At 43.4% G+C, this 13,670-nt stretch overlaps 1 protein-coding gene across 9 annotated transcripts in view; it reads right to left on the bottom strand.

The window, feature by feature from the left end:
• Window positions 1–204: 204 nt before the first annotated feature.
• disp3 (dispatched RND transporter family member 3) overlaps window positions 205–13,670 on the bottom strand; it is a 443,035-nt gene continuing 429,569 nt past the window's right edge. For all 9 annotated transcript variants that reach the window (XM_059638085.1, XM_059638078.1, XM_059638077.1 and 6 more), the window contains one exon: window positions 205–4,667. In XM_059638085.1, coding sequence (XP_059494068.1) covers window positions 4,305–4,667 — 363 coding nt within the window. In that variant the 3' untranslated portion in view covers window positions 205–4,304. The remainder of the gene's footprint in view (window positions 4,668–13,670) is intronic.

The following is a 13,670-nucleotide window of genomic DNA, read 5'->3' as shown; positions in this document are numbered from 1 at the left end:
GATGAAACATTAAACATGGGCCTTTCCTAGCTCTTCAGGAAAGCTTCTCAGCTCTGAACTGAGCATCAATATTCCAAATAAAAAAAACTGAACTACAGCTATTGCATCCAGAAGCAGTTAATTGTAGACAAAAATTAAAATCCATTCATGGGATTCCAGCATTAAATTTGGGAGCTTTATTATAGGATTTGCAGCCATCTGAGTGAGAAAGGAAAGGGCAGGAAACAACAGAGACAAAAATATACAAGGAGAGTCAACTCCCGAAAAGATTCTCATTGACAATGAATAGAAATTTATTTTGGATTGAGTTAAAGCAGCAGTAATACAACAATTTGAATGTCAAATAATTCGACAACAGTTCCTAAAACAGGGAACATTGTTCAAAGATTCCTTTTCTACAAAATTACTTAAGAAATTTACACAATATGGAAAAAGAAAGTACTAACTCTAACAATATGCAGTAATTAGAATCATTCAGACTATTTCCAAAACTTTGTTAGATTTTGATGCTAATGTAGATGTACTGGACAGTTCAGTCTTTCAGAATTAATTGCTTTTCATTCCTGGTTAACTAGTTCTCTCGTTATAATATATCGGGTTTTAGTTTGGTCTCTAATTATAAAATGGGGCAACTTGTTTTATATTTCCACTTCACTTAATTGACACCAGCCACAGAAGAAATTTATTCAATGAACTTTTAATGTCTCTTTGCAAATGCTCTTATTCAATTTTGACTACAAAGGAACAATGAAGCAGGTTTGCGGACTGCAGCATTGGATGTCAACATCATGTCTGGTCAGACATCTCCATTCTGTTAAAACGGGTATATGTAGACAGTAAATCAACTTCAAAAATTAGTGACCCCACTGCAGAGCTCCCACACTGAGTGTCTGTATTGGGAATGTGGGTAAAAGGTAGCAACTGCTGCATCACATTCTACCCAATTCTTCATTTTGTTTCATGGGCTGCTTTCTCAAGCAATTTGTGTTATTTATCATTTCCCACCACTTAACTAGAAAGATGCAATTTATATTAATTTATTTTTGTATATCTATGTATTGAAATATAAGTTACAATGGCCATTAAGTTATTTTGTTGTATATTGACAGTAACTGTCCGATTTTCATTAAATTGTATTAAGATTGCATTTGTGCATTTTTATCAACAATCTCCAAATGTTTAAGTGTCAATATTAAATATAATTATCAACTTGTTTATGCTTGACCATGAAAATGAAATAGCTAGAAACAGATAAACAAAATACAGCAAACAAAATGTACCTTGGCTTTGTGGACCAGACAGCCAGGGTTGTTGGATAAAGGAATGTTGTGCCACCAGTAGTAACTGAGGCAGAGGGTACCACATACTTTATGGGAAACTGAATGAACATGAATCATACGAAGATATAGGTCCATAGGGAGAAAAAGGGAGCAGTGGGATTAGATTTGGAGAGTTCTAAAAAAATCCAGGACAGAATTCACAAGTTTATTGATTTTTTTTTGGGTTGTGGATATATAAAACGCAATGGATAGATATGTATTATTACCAGCTATTGTTTGGATAGTTCCATGCTGAAGCGTGCACTGAAAAATTGGCAGGGCATGTGTTGTGAATACTGAATGCTCTGGAAATACTTTTTCAAGCACTCTGTTAACATTTGGACACATGTGAATGATGAATTTACAACAATCTCCGGCAAATATGATATTTAATGTCTTCTTTGAGTTCATCAACTTACCTTGTCTTAAGATTTTTAGGTCAATGCCCACAAAGCATATTATGTCCCCCAACCATGCTCACCTTCTATCATTCACCCCCTCCTTCATTCCCTCTTTTGCCTTGAACCCCTGTGTTCACCTCCCTTCTCATCCACTGAGAGTGTTCAAGCCCTTCTCTTACTCTGATAGTGTTCTTTCCACCTCACTTCACAAAAAGATTTAACACCCTTACACCTCCAATAATTCTGACTCTTCCAATACCAGGCATTGTAGAAGTTGCGTGAGGAGGAGGTAAGCACTATCAAACGTGGTGGAGGGGAAGGAATGAGTATTGTCCATTTGTTTGTTATGCAGCGGCTGGAGGTTGAGCACTATTTGGGGAAGCAAAAGAGAACAGTGTCTAGGCAGAGACTGAACATGACTGTGACTGCTGGAGGGCTTTGACAATCCACCTGATTTACTTATGTTGCATTCCTGAACAGGCTTTACACCAGCTATGAAAGTATTTAATTTTTTTCAAGAGAAAAAGTTCAAGATAGGGCAAACAGCTCAGGTCTGCATGCTCCTGGTGATCTGACTTCACTATTGGGTGAGAAATGGATGTGCTTGAATTCCTAAGCCTAAGTTGGTGATCAATTCAAATATGGCTGGAAGGGGAAACATTAACCCAAATTTCATTGATGTATTTTTCCACCAGAAGTTACTGGGCAATAAGCAGGAATGGGAATAAAGGGCACTATTTTACTACTCCCTAGCCCAGGTGAGCTAAGGCTTTGAATCAACTTTATTACAACTTCAGAGCAACAACCTCTGCTCCATGAGATTCAATGTCGTATATCTTTATCAAATGAGCCATTAACCACCTCATTAATGATACCTACCTTGCACTGTTACAGTGGATTAACTATTTTAGTTGCAACTGGGCTAAGCACCTATTTATAAATGCACTCATGATCAACAGACTTACTTTATATAATTTGTCTTTATTACTTAGAATCTACAATTGCTCAGATTGGAGCAGTTTGATCTCTTAAGGTTTTCCTTTCTGCCTAATATGGGACCACTTTAGCTGAAAGGAAATTTTCCTTCAAAGAAGCAACCTGTGAAAAAAGTAGGTAGGTACTTTTTGCATGAGTACATTCATTTGATAGATTTCACTAGTGACAGAAATGATAGATTCGCTTGTATTTGAGCATGGTTCTGAGGAAGGTGCAGTGTTGGAGGTGTCACCTCGTGAATGAGTTATTAAACCAAATCCATCTATCCATGAGGAGTTGTTTCACTGTTTGGACAAAATCATTGATTTTGCATAGATGCCCTAAAATTTCTCACACCAACCTAGCTCACCAAAGCTCACTGTTTAGTCATAAAACTTTTCTATTGCTGTGGGACTATTATGTATCTAAATTAGCTAACACGTTTATCACCTACATAACAGTAGCTGTACTTGAAGAATTGTTACCAGGCCAACATGTTCTTAGATGTCCTGAGTTTCTAAAAGACTTAAACCAGTAGGAATTTTGACCTCACTGACAACATGAGTATTGGAATACTTGGCATAACACAGCATGATGTAGGTCCAGCCATTAGCATCATTGTTGATGGTAATGGAAGGGGTCTGTTCTATCTGGCTTTATGGTTGGTGGACTAAAAAGGTACAATATACATTGGTCTAGGTGATCATTGCAGTAACCCCTGTTGGCAGTGTTTACTTGAATGTCCAGATAGACTAAATGGGTGAAGAATGGCACTTGGGTGATATTGTGTATGCCTGTATTCCTTGTGATTGTAGGGGAATAGGTGTAAATGAGAGAAACTGGAGAATAGAAAAAATGTAGAGCAAGAATAAAGAGGAAAATAATTAATAGGAAGCTTTATCTCAAAACTTAATTTCACTTTAGCCCAGAGCTTGGAGAGTTGAGTCTCAGTGACCCACATCATTGAATTTCTGTTGGGAACCACCTTTTGTTAGTTAGTCTTTCGGGTGATATTTCTTCACGAGATTAGGAAAAGACTGGGGATGAAGTGATCATGCCCATCATGATTACACTTCCACCAGTTGATCATGAACACTGCTACAATACTTGGAAGGCTGTCCAACTGACATAATCTTGGTTAAACATTTGAAGTTTTAGAGCATGACAGATGGTAGTGGGAAAATAGGTGAAGAAAATTAAGAAGAGTACCTCAACATTAACTGGATAGCTGCCTGCTTTCAAATGCACTGAACAGATTTCCTTACAACTATATGCAAAGGGTATAATGTGTCTTACATGTATCTAGAACCTGTTGCTCGCAAAATGCACTTTCATTTGTTTCAATGGCTTTCCTTACAAATGGTGGAAAATCAGAAGGAGTTTGACCATTGTTGCATGTCTAACCGGCAGGAAAAGCTGCAGTCACACCACTGCTTGCAATTAAGTCATTACTTATAGCTTCACCAAATCAACAATCATCTGCCATAAAAAGGAAGGAAACAACTTATACAAAAAAAAGTGGCAATAGTCCCAGTTTTTGCATTGTGATGAAGTTCCCTTTTTAAAATGTTATTTCTGTTAGCGCTTGTATTAAAGTAGTATAAACAAATTACATTGTAGATCCATTGGGGAGTGGGATTTTGAATCCTAATTTAATCAATACAAGACAGACACAGAATCCTCCACCTCCTATGGCCACTACTCCCAGGACTGCTTTAATAAAAGATCTCCTTGAGCGATAGAAGTCACTTGGAGCCAGGATGCTGAGCAGAGCTGTGTTGACTGTCAAGGTGTAGAATATAGAGATGCCTGTGTTCAGGGCAACAATCTTTCCAAACTTCGCAAATGGAGTGATGATGCAAAAGAAGAGGGGGATAGTCGCTATGACTGTAGTGATTGCACTCGACACAATGGCAACACCAACATGCCTCACAGCAGCTAGAGTTCTCCATTTCCCCATTTTGTATTTATCCTATTAATCAAATAAGGCAGTGTGTTAGCAAATGTGTTCATTTATCCAATGAAAATAAGACAAAAACTGCAACTACAGTTGTCTTTTAGAATTGAAGTACACATATACATTTACTGGGAAAATATGCCCGTTTTTAATGTTACAATCTTGCCATTTTGAAGCAAGTTATGACTTATTTTCTCCAAAAACCAACAACTTCTTCAATTCCAAGATAACAAAGTTTGAAGCTGGATGAACACAGCAGGCCAAGCAGCATCTTAGGAGCACAAAAGCTGACGTTTCAGGCCTAGACCCTCTCATCTCTCTGTTCTTAAACTAGTCTCTTGAAAACTACCTCTTTCATCAAAATTTTAGTCAACATATCTTCATGTAGTTGTGTTTTTTTTATTTGAAGTGTTTTGTGAATTTTACTACTTTGAAGGCACTATATAAAAGTATGTTGTCTTTGTTGAGAGGGTTTCAAATGTGGAACACTATGAATAATGGTATGGATTCTGTTGGTGACAATGTGTTGAATAATTTTGGAGAAGAAAGGGAACTTGGGGATGGAATGGTTATTTACAAGAACAGAGGCTTGAATTGCTTTTTTGAGGCAAGGATAATAATGGGAACTTTGAAAGTTACAAGGTCATTACCTGAGGAAAAGGAATCATTAACAATATTTTAAAAATTTAAGTACCAGGGAGAGAAGTTAGGTGGTTTGCAGTTTTTGAGGAACATAATTGAGACAGCAGGGGATGGGTGTCATGGACAAGATGAACTTGAGACTTGAGATACGACTGGAAAGATTACAAGCAAATGACAGTTCAGGGATAGTGCTGTGCAAGATTTGACATCTGGACAAAGGCTGGCATGAAAAAGAAGCAGCTGGGAAAAACTGTCTCAATTAATACCTTCATAAAAAGTAAGCATTCAAATTCAGCCAGTAGGAGGGAAGGCAGATGGAATGTTGGCCTTCATTTCAAAGAGAATGATGTATAAAAAAAGGAAGCCTTGCTAAAATTATACAAGACTCTGGTAAGACCACATGTAGGTCACTGTGAGCAGTTTTGGTCTCCTTATCTTAACAAAGCTATAATAGCATTGGAAACATTCCGTTTAGGTTCACTATGTGGATCCAAAGTTTGAAGGGTTTATCTTACGTTGAGTTGGTTGGGCCCGTTCTCATCATTATTTGGAAGAATGAGAGGTGATCTTTTTGAAACAAGTGAGATTCTTAGGATTCTTGACAGGGTAGATGTGATGAGGTTGTTTCTCCTTATGGGACAGTTTAGGACAAGAGGACATTATCTCAGAGTGAGAGGTCATCCTGCTGGACAGAGATGAAGAGGAATTTCCTTTCTCAGCGTAGGAAATCTGTAGAATTCTTTATCACAGAGGGCTGAAGAGGCTGAGTTGTTTAATATATTCATGACTGAGATATACAGATTTTAAATCAGTAAGGGAATCAAAGGATTTTGGGGACAAGACAAGAAAGTGGGGTGGAGGATTATCAAATTGACCATAATCTCATTGAATGGCAGAACAGACCCAATGGGCTGAATGGCTCACTTTTCCTACATAATACGGTCTTATGGGCACCTCACAGTTGGAAGTAAGAGTGGAGGATGCAAAGAAGAGGAAATTGAAGAAGTTCAGAGATAATGGGAACTGCAGATGCTGGAGAATTCAAGATAACAAAGTGTGAAGCTGGATGAACACAGTAGGCCAAGCAGCATCTTAGGAGCACAAAAACTGACGTTTCGGGTGATGAAGGGTCTAGGCCCAAAACGTCAGCTTTTGTGCTCCTTTTTCCCTCAGGTCCTTTTTTCCCTCTCACCTTAAAACTATGCACTCTAGTTTTAGACTCCCCCACCTGAGGGAAAAAGATCTTAGCTATTCACCCTATCTATGGCCCTTGTGATTTTATAAATCTTTAAGGTCCCTCCTCAATCTCTGATGCTCGAGGGGAAAAAAAAGTCTAATCAGCCTGTCCATATAGGTCAAACCCTCCAGTACCAGCGACATCCTTATAAATCTTTTCTACACCCTCCACCAGTGACTGGTTCCCTTGTGTTTCTTGATTCCCAGGCTAAGTACCTAAAGCGTTATGAGCATTTAAATACTCACGGTCTTCCAACCTTAGCACCGAGCACTCATTTTCCCCACAATTTGTGGACATGTCAATAAGAGATTAAAAGTACTGAATTCCCTTCCTAAGTATCTTTCTCTTTGTTTCTTCTCTGTTGCATAAAACCCACCTCTTTTGACAATCTTTTAAACACCCATTCTCTTTTCCTAAGAGGTGTTTTGGGATGTTTTCCTGAATTAAAGGCACTGTGTGGAAAGCAACCTGTTGCTTAGCCCTTGTGTAAAAATGTTATAAAAATCTGAATCAAATCAAAAATTACTTTTTGGTTTCTTTATTGTTTAATGTAATATAGAGATAAATAACAGGGGTGAACATCACTAAGCTTTGCATGATCAGGAAGGAGGGATCACGTCTGGGGTGAGACACAGCCAGGTGAGTGGATATATCTGGGATTTTGTAGCACTGTGGGAATAGAACAGGTAAATCTTTTTTTCCTTTCCCTTTTCTAAAAATTTAAAGTTCAGTAGAATAGTTAAAATGTTAATTAGGTAACTCATCTGACTGAGAGACAGCTATCAGTCAATCACATTAAGCCAGAATAGGGCCTCAGTTGGTGTGGATTAATGTGACTCATCTCAGCTCACTTCATTTCTATTTAAGGGAGAGTTGGTAAAAGCACACAATCAGTAAGCTTTGCATGTTTGGTAAGGAGAGATCACATCGGGAGTGAGACACAGCCATGAGTGTATATTTCTGAGATTTTACAGCAGTGCAGAACTCTGGGCAAGGAAAGAGATGCTTTGTGCTTGCGTTTTTGGCTTATAGTTTGTAAGGTCTTTTTGACCGGATATATCAATATTTCAATTATTAGCCTTCTGTTTGGTACCATGTCAAAAATCTTCTGAAAATCCAAACATACAGCATCTAATGGTTCTCTTTTTGTCTATGCTGTAAGTATCTGTTGACACCATCACTATTTTTCTTTTATCTTTCTCACTTTCATTTTGAAACTATGACTTACAATTGAGAATTGAATTTTGCACAGCAACTTGTTTAAAAAAAAGGGAGAAAAAGACCAATGTTTGCTGTTGGGACTGGCCTGGAAACATAATGCAGGGTAATTACCACATAACAAAAAGTGACATCACAGGAAACCGTACTTTCATTGGTTGGTAATAGCTGCTGATTTGACTATCTATAAATAGCTTTCAGATTAAAGGTAAATAGGAGAAATGTTTTACAGAATAAAAATTAACTGATCAGTTGGAAATGTTTTTCAAAAATTAAGAACTATGTAAATAAATGGAGATGCAGGGCTGGATGATTCATTGTGCCTGCACGATATGGGAACTGGTGGACCCCATTGTGGGTCTTAGTGACCACAAAAGTAGCAAGTGTTAGTTGCTTAAGGAACTCCAGCTCAGAGTTGAACAGCTGGAGTCCAATCATCAAACCCTGCAGCATATTAGGGAGGGGATAGTTACCTGAACATTGTGTTTCAGGAGGTGATTAACTACCTTGAATTCAATCAGTGGTCAGGGACAGGAGAGTGTGACTTTGTGTGAGGCATGTAGGAGGATCCAGAAGGTAGTGCTGAAGGACACTCAGTCCTTGAGTTTGTCTAACAGGTTTGACGTTCTCGCTCTCTGAGTGGAGAAAAGTGGAGGCTGTTAGGAGAATGAGCAAACTGACCATAGTGCCATAGTACAGGTAGCCATTCAAGAAAAATGAAATATAGTCGTATGTAATACAACAAAGAATGGCAAATGCTGGAAATCTGGAAACAAAAACAGAAATTGCTGGAAAAACTCAGCTCTCTGGCAGCATTAAACTGAGTTTGGAAATTATAACAAAGAACTGCTGGAAATTATAGACCGGTTAGCCTGATGTCAGTGGTGGGAAAGATGCTGGAGTCAATTACAAAAGATGAAATTACGACTCATTTGGATAGCAGTAACAGGATAGGTCAGAGTCAGCATGGATTTACGAAGGGGAAATCATGCTTGACTAATCTTCTGGAATTTTTTGAGGATGTATCTATGAAGATGGATATGGAAGAACCAGTGGATGTTGTGTACCTGGACTTTCAGAAAGCCTTTGATAAAGCCCCACGTAGGAGATTAGTGAGCAAAATTAGGGGACATGGTATTGGGGACAAAATACTGAGTTGGATTGAAAATTGGCTGGCTGACAGGAAGCAAAGAGTAGTGATAAATGGGTCCCTTTCAGAATGGCAGGCAGTGACCAGCGGTGTACCACAAGGATCGGTGCTGGGACCGCAGCTGTTTACGATATACATTAATGATATAGACGAAGGCATTAAAAGTAATATTAGTACATTTGCTGATGACACAAAGCTGGGTGGCAGTGAAATGTGAGGAAGATGTTATGAGAATACAGGGTGACGTGGACAGGCTAGGTGAGTGGACGAATGCATGGCAGATGCAGTTTAATGTGGATAAATGTGTGGTTATCCACTTTGGTGGCAAGAACAGGAAGGCAGATTACTACCTCAATGGAGTCAGGTTAGATAAAGGGGAAGTACAATGAGATCTAGGTGTTCTTGTACATCAGTCAATGAAAGCAAGCATGCAGGTACAGCAGACAGTGAAGAAAGCTAATAGCATGCTGGCCTTCATAACAAGAGGAACTGAGGAAAGGAGCAAAGAGATCCTTCTGCAGCTGTACAGGGCACTGGTGAGACTGCACCTGGAGTATTGTGTGCAGTTTTGGTCTCCAAATTTGAGGAAAGACGAGCGAGTTTTGAGAAGATTTGTAGGTCAGGTTGAATTTCTGGATGTGAGTTTGCTCGCTGAGCTGGAAGGTTAGTTTTCAGACCTTTCGTCGCCATTCTAGGTAACATCATCAGTGAGCCTCCGATGAAGCACTGGTGTCATGTCCCGCTTTCTATTTATCTGTTTAGGTTTCCTTGGGTTGGTGATGTCATTTCCTGCATTGGTGATGTGATTTCCTGTTCTTTTTCTCAGAGGATGGTAGATTGGCTCCAAATCAATGTGTTTGTTGATGGAGTTCCGGTTGGAATGCCATGCTTCTAGGAATTCTCGTGCGTGTCTCTGTTTGCCTTGTCCTAGGATGGATGTGTTGTCCCAATCAAAGTGGCGTCCTTCCTCATCTATATGTAAGGATACTAGTGATAATGGGTCATGTCATTTTGTGGCTAGTTGATGTTCACGTATCCTGGTGGTTAGCTTTCTGCCAGTTTGTCCAATGTAGTGTTTGTCACAGTTCTTGCAAGGTATTTTGTAGATGACGTTCATTTCGCTTGTTGTCTGTATAGGGTCTTTTAAGTTCATTAGCTGCTGTTTTAGTGTGTTGGTGGGTTTGTGGGCAACCCTGATGCCAAGAGGTCCGAGTAGTCTGGCAGTCATTTCGGAAATGTTTTTGATGTAGGGGAGAGTGGTTATGGTTTCTGAGCCCGTTTTGTCTGTTTGTTTGAGTTTGTTGCTGAGAAATCGGCGGACTGTGTTCATTGGGTACCCGTTCTTTTTGAATACACTGTATAGGTACCCAATGAAGACAGTCCGCCGATTTCTCAGCAACAAACCCAAACAAACAGACAAAACGGGCCCAGAAACCATAACCACTCTCCCCTACATCAAAAACATTTCCGAAATGACTGCCAGACTACTCGGACCTCTTGGCATCAGGGTAGCCCACAAACCCACCAACACACTAAAACAGAAGCTAATGAACTTAAAAGACCCTTTACAGACAACAAGCGAAATGAACGTCATCTACAAAATACCTTGCAAGAACTGTGACAAACACTACATTGGACAAACAGGCAGAAAGCTAGCCACCAGGATACGTGAACATCAACTAGCCAGAAAAAGACACGACCCACTATCACTAGTATCCTTACATACAGATGAGGAAGGACACCACTTTGATTGGGACAACACGTCCATCCTAGGACAAGCCAAACAGAGACACGCACGAGAATTCCTAGAAGCATGGCATTCCAACTGGAACTCCATCAACAGACACATTGATTTGGAGCCAATCTACCATCCCCTGAGAAAAAGAACAGGAAATCACAGCACCAATGCAGGAAATGACATCACCAACCCAAGGAAACCTAAACAGATAAATAGAAAGCGGGACATAACAGCAGCGCTTTGCTGGAGGCTCACTGATGATGTTACCTAGAATGGTGACGGATTGTCTGGGAACAAACCTTCCAGCTCAGTGAACCAGCTGACATCCGGAACAAAATAAAGACCCATTCTTTTGTGGACCGAGAAGAGGAGAGCACGACTGTGTTGGAGGTGCAGGGAAGATGTCGGTTTGGCTGTGCACCCTTGCAACCAGTGGATCTTAATGCTGGCTTCGGCCTAACGCTGGTTCAGGGGAGCAGCCAACCTGCAACGATGGCTGCGGCAAGTGCTCGTGCCCCAGGTCAGGGGGTCCGGAACACCATCCGCGTTTCCGTGAAGAAGGTGGATGGAGGTGCACCTGTGGACCGCACCTTCTTCGTGAAGAGGGTCCTGTTGGACTGTTGTGGCTTTGCTGCTGCGGACATTTACTGCCTGCAGGATTTCCCTGGAGGAGGTTTTTGCGATGTAACCTTCAGGAGTGCCAAGCTTTGTGAGCGCTTCCTGGAGTTTTTCAATGAGAAAGGAGGTGAGGGCCCCCTCTCTGTATTGACCGCTGTCCCGCTGTTCGTGATGCCAGCGCAGAGGAGCCGTATGGTGACTGTACACATGTACAACCCGCATGTGCCAGCAGTTGATGTCCTGACTTTCCTTGGAAGGTATGTGAAGGTGGAAGGGGACCGAACCAACATCATGGACCCCTTCGGGATCTGGACCAGTAAGAGGCAAGTCAAGGTGTCGCTGAGGACGGGAACATTGTATACCCACCGTCCAGCTTCACGATTGGCAGGAGCAAGGGCTACCTGACCTACGCAGGGCAACCTAAAATCTGGCATGCCTGCGGTACGTCAGGTCACGTGGCGGCCCACTGCAAAGCCACCATCTGCAGGAACTGCAGGGAGGACGGACACCATGCAAAGGATTGCCGAAAAGAAAAAAGCTGCAACCTTTGCGGGGAAGCGGGCCACCTCTATAGGGCATGCCCGTGGCGGGGGCACCTAGGCCCAGGTGGCTGGCATGGGCAATGCGGGGCAAGCCCCCCGAAGGAGAGGAAGGCACCAGGGCCCTGCAAGGACCCCGCTAATGTGCAGGAGGGCCAGGTTGTGCAGGAGGGCCCAGCCCTGCAGGATGGACCCGAGGCCAGCAAAGCGCCCCTGCAGGCTACGCTCCCCGCCGACAACCTGGAGTCGTTGGAGGAGGCAACAGGTGACCCAGGGGACTGGATGACGGTCCGGAAAGCGTGCCAGCGGGCCCAGGCACCGCAACCATCAGGCGGGAAGAGACAGCTGCATGGGGGCTATAAGAGCTCCTCTGACGAGGGAGATTCGGAGGGGGCCCGCCCAAAGCAGAAGCTAAAGATCTCAAGGGAGAAGGAAAGCAGCAGCCCGCTTCCAGGTGACGGGAGGTGTCCTGAGGCTTCCTCTGACACCCAACCACGTGCCGCTGGGGCCCTGGAGGACCCCGGGAACTTTCAGGCGGGAAGGAGGAAACAGCAGGTCCCCAGCCTGACCCAGAGTCGGACTCTCCTGCCTCCGTACCCCCGATGGGGGGATGCCACCCGGAAGGCAGCACGGACGGTTTCCTCAGCCCGGAGAGCGTCCAGCAGTTAGCCCAGGCAATGGGCATGAAGGGACAGATGGAGGGGCTGGACCTTGGACTTGGGGAGGGTACTGCTGTCACTGCCCACAATGCGGATACGCGTTGAGAGCATTAATGTGCGCAGCATCAAGTCCACCGCAAGATGTGTGTCCACGTTGGCCTACCTGACCATCGTCAAGGCGGACCTCCTGTTTCTGCAGGACTGCGGGATACCGCACCTCAGCAGGTATGGGAAATGGTCCGGCGCCTGCACCTGTGGGCCTTTGATCTGGTCGGGGGTTAACAATTGTCGTTCCTTGGGCCTGGCTATTCTGCTGCGGGGGTGCAACTTTACCATCTCTCAAGTTCAGGAGGTGGCCGATGTCACCTACAGGAACGCTCCCCTGAGGCTGATCAATGTGTACGCCCCAGCGGTATGGAGTGAGCGGTTAGCTGTCCTGCAGCGGCTTCCACGCCTGCTGGCTACGTCCAGGCTGGTCATCCTAGGCGGAGACTTCAACTGCATTATCGATGCAGATGGAAGATCCGGCGTGGGGACAGCGGGTGGGGGGATTCAACTGGACGTCACATCCAGATTCCTGATGGGCACGGTGAAGGACGCCAAGCAGCTCGACGTCTTCAGCACCCCTGCAGACGGAGCGCAGCGGAGATACACCTGGTCGCGGCCAGACGGGTCTATCCGCTCAAGGATAGACTTCCTGTTTGTGTCATGGGCGTTCTCGGTCAGGTCCACTGCCGTCGAGCCGGTGTTCTTCTCCGACCACTGCCTCCTGCTGGCCGACTGTCACTTACAGGACGACCAGCAGGCTGGCAAGGGGACGTGGAAGCTCAACACGATTCTGTTGACCTGCTCCTTCTACAGTTGATGGGGGTCGATGTCACGGAGGACCTCCGCGAGGTGAGGGGCCAGCAAGCCTCGCTATTCGCCGCGGAGGCCTCCAGGATAATCTTCCGGTCCAGGGTCCGCTCCGTGGAGCAGGATGAGACGTGTTCGCGTTTCTTCTTTCAGAAGGTGCACAAAGAGAGCTCTGTGCTTAGCCGGCTGAAGGAGGACGACAGCTCGGTGACGTCGTCTTGGCCCGACATTTTGAGGATCAGCAGATCGTTCTATGCCGGACTGTACGACGCGAAGCCCATGGACAGCACGGCCTCCGAGTCGTTCCTGTCGTCTATCACGGAGGTCTTAGACGATGACATGAGGGAGTGGCTGGACCAGCC

This window comes from Stegostoma tigrinum, chromosome 28, assembly GCF_030684315.1.
Source record: "Stegostoma tigrinum isolate sSteTig4 chromosome 28, sSteTig4.hap1, whole genome shotgun sequence".
NCBI classification, from domain to species: domain Eukaryota; kingdom Metazoa; phylum Chordata; class Chondrichthyes; order Orectolobiformes; family Stegostomatidae; genus Stegostoma; species Stegostoma tigrinum.
This window is presented reverse-complemented; position numbering and strand designations above follow the sequence as displayed.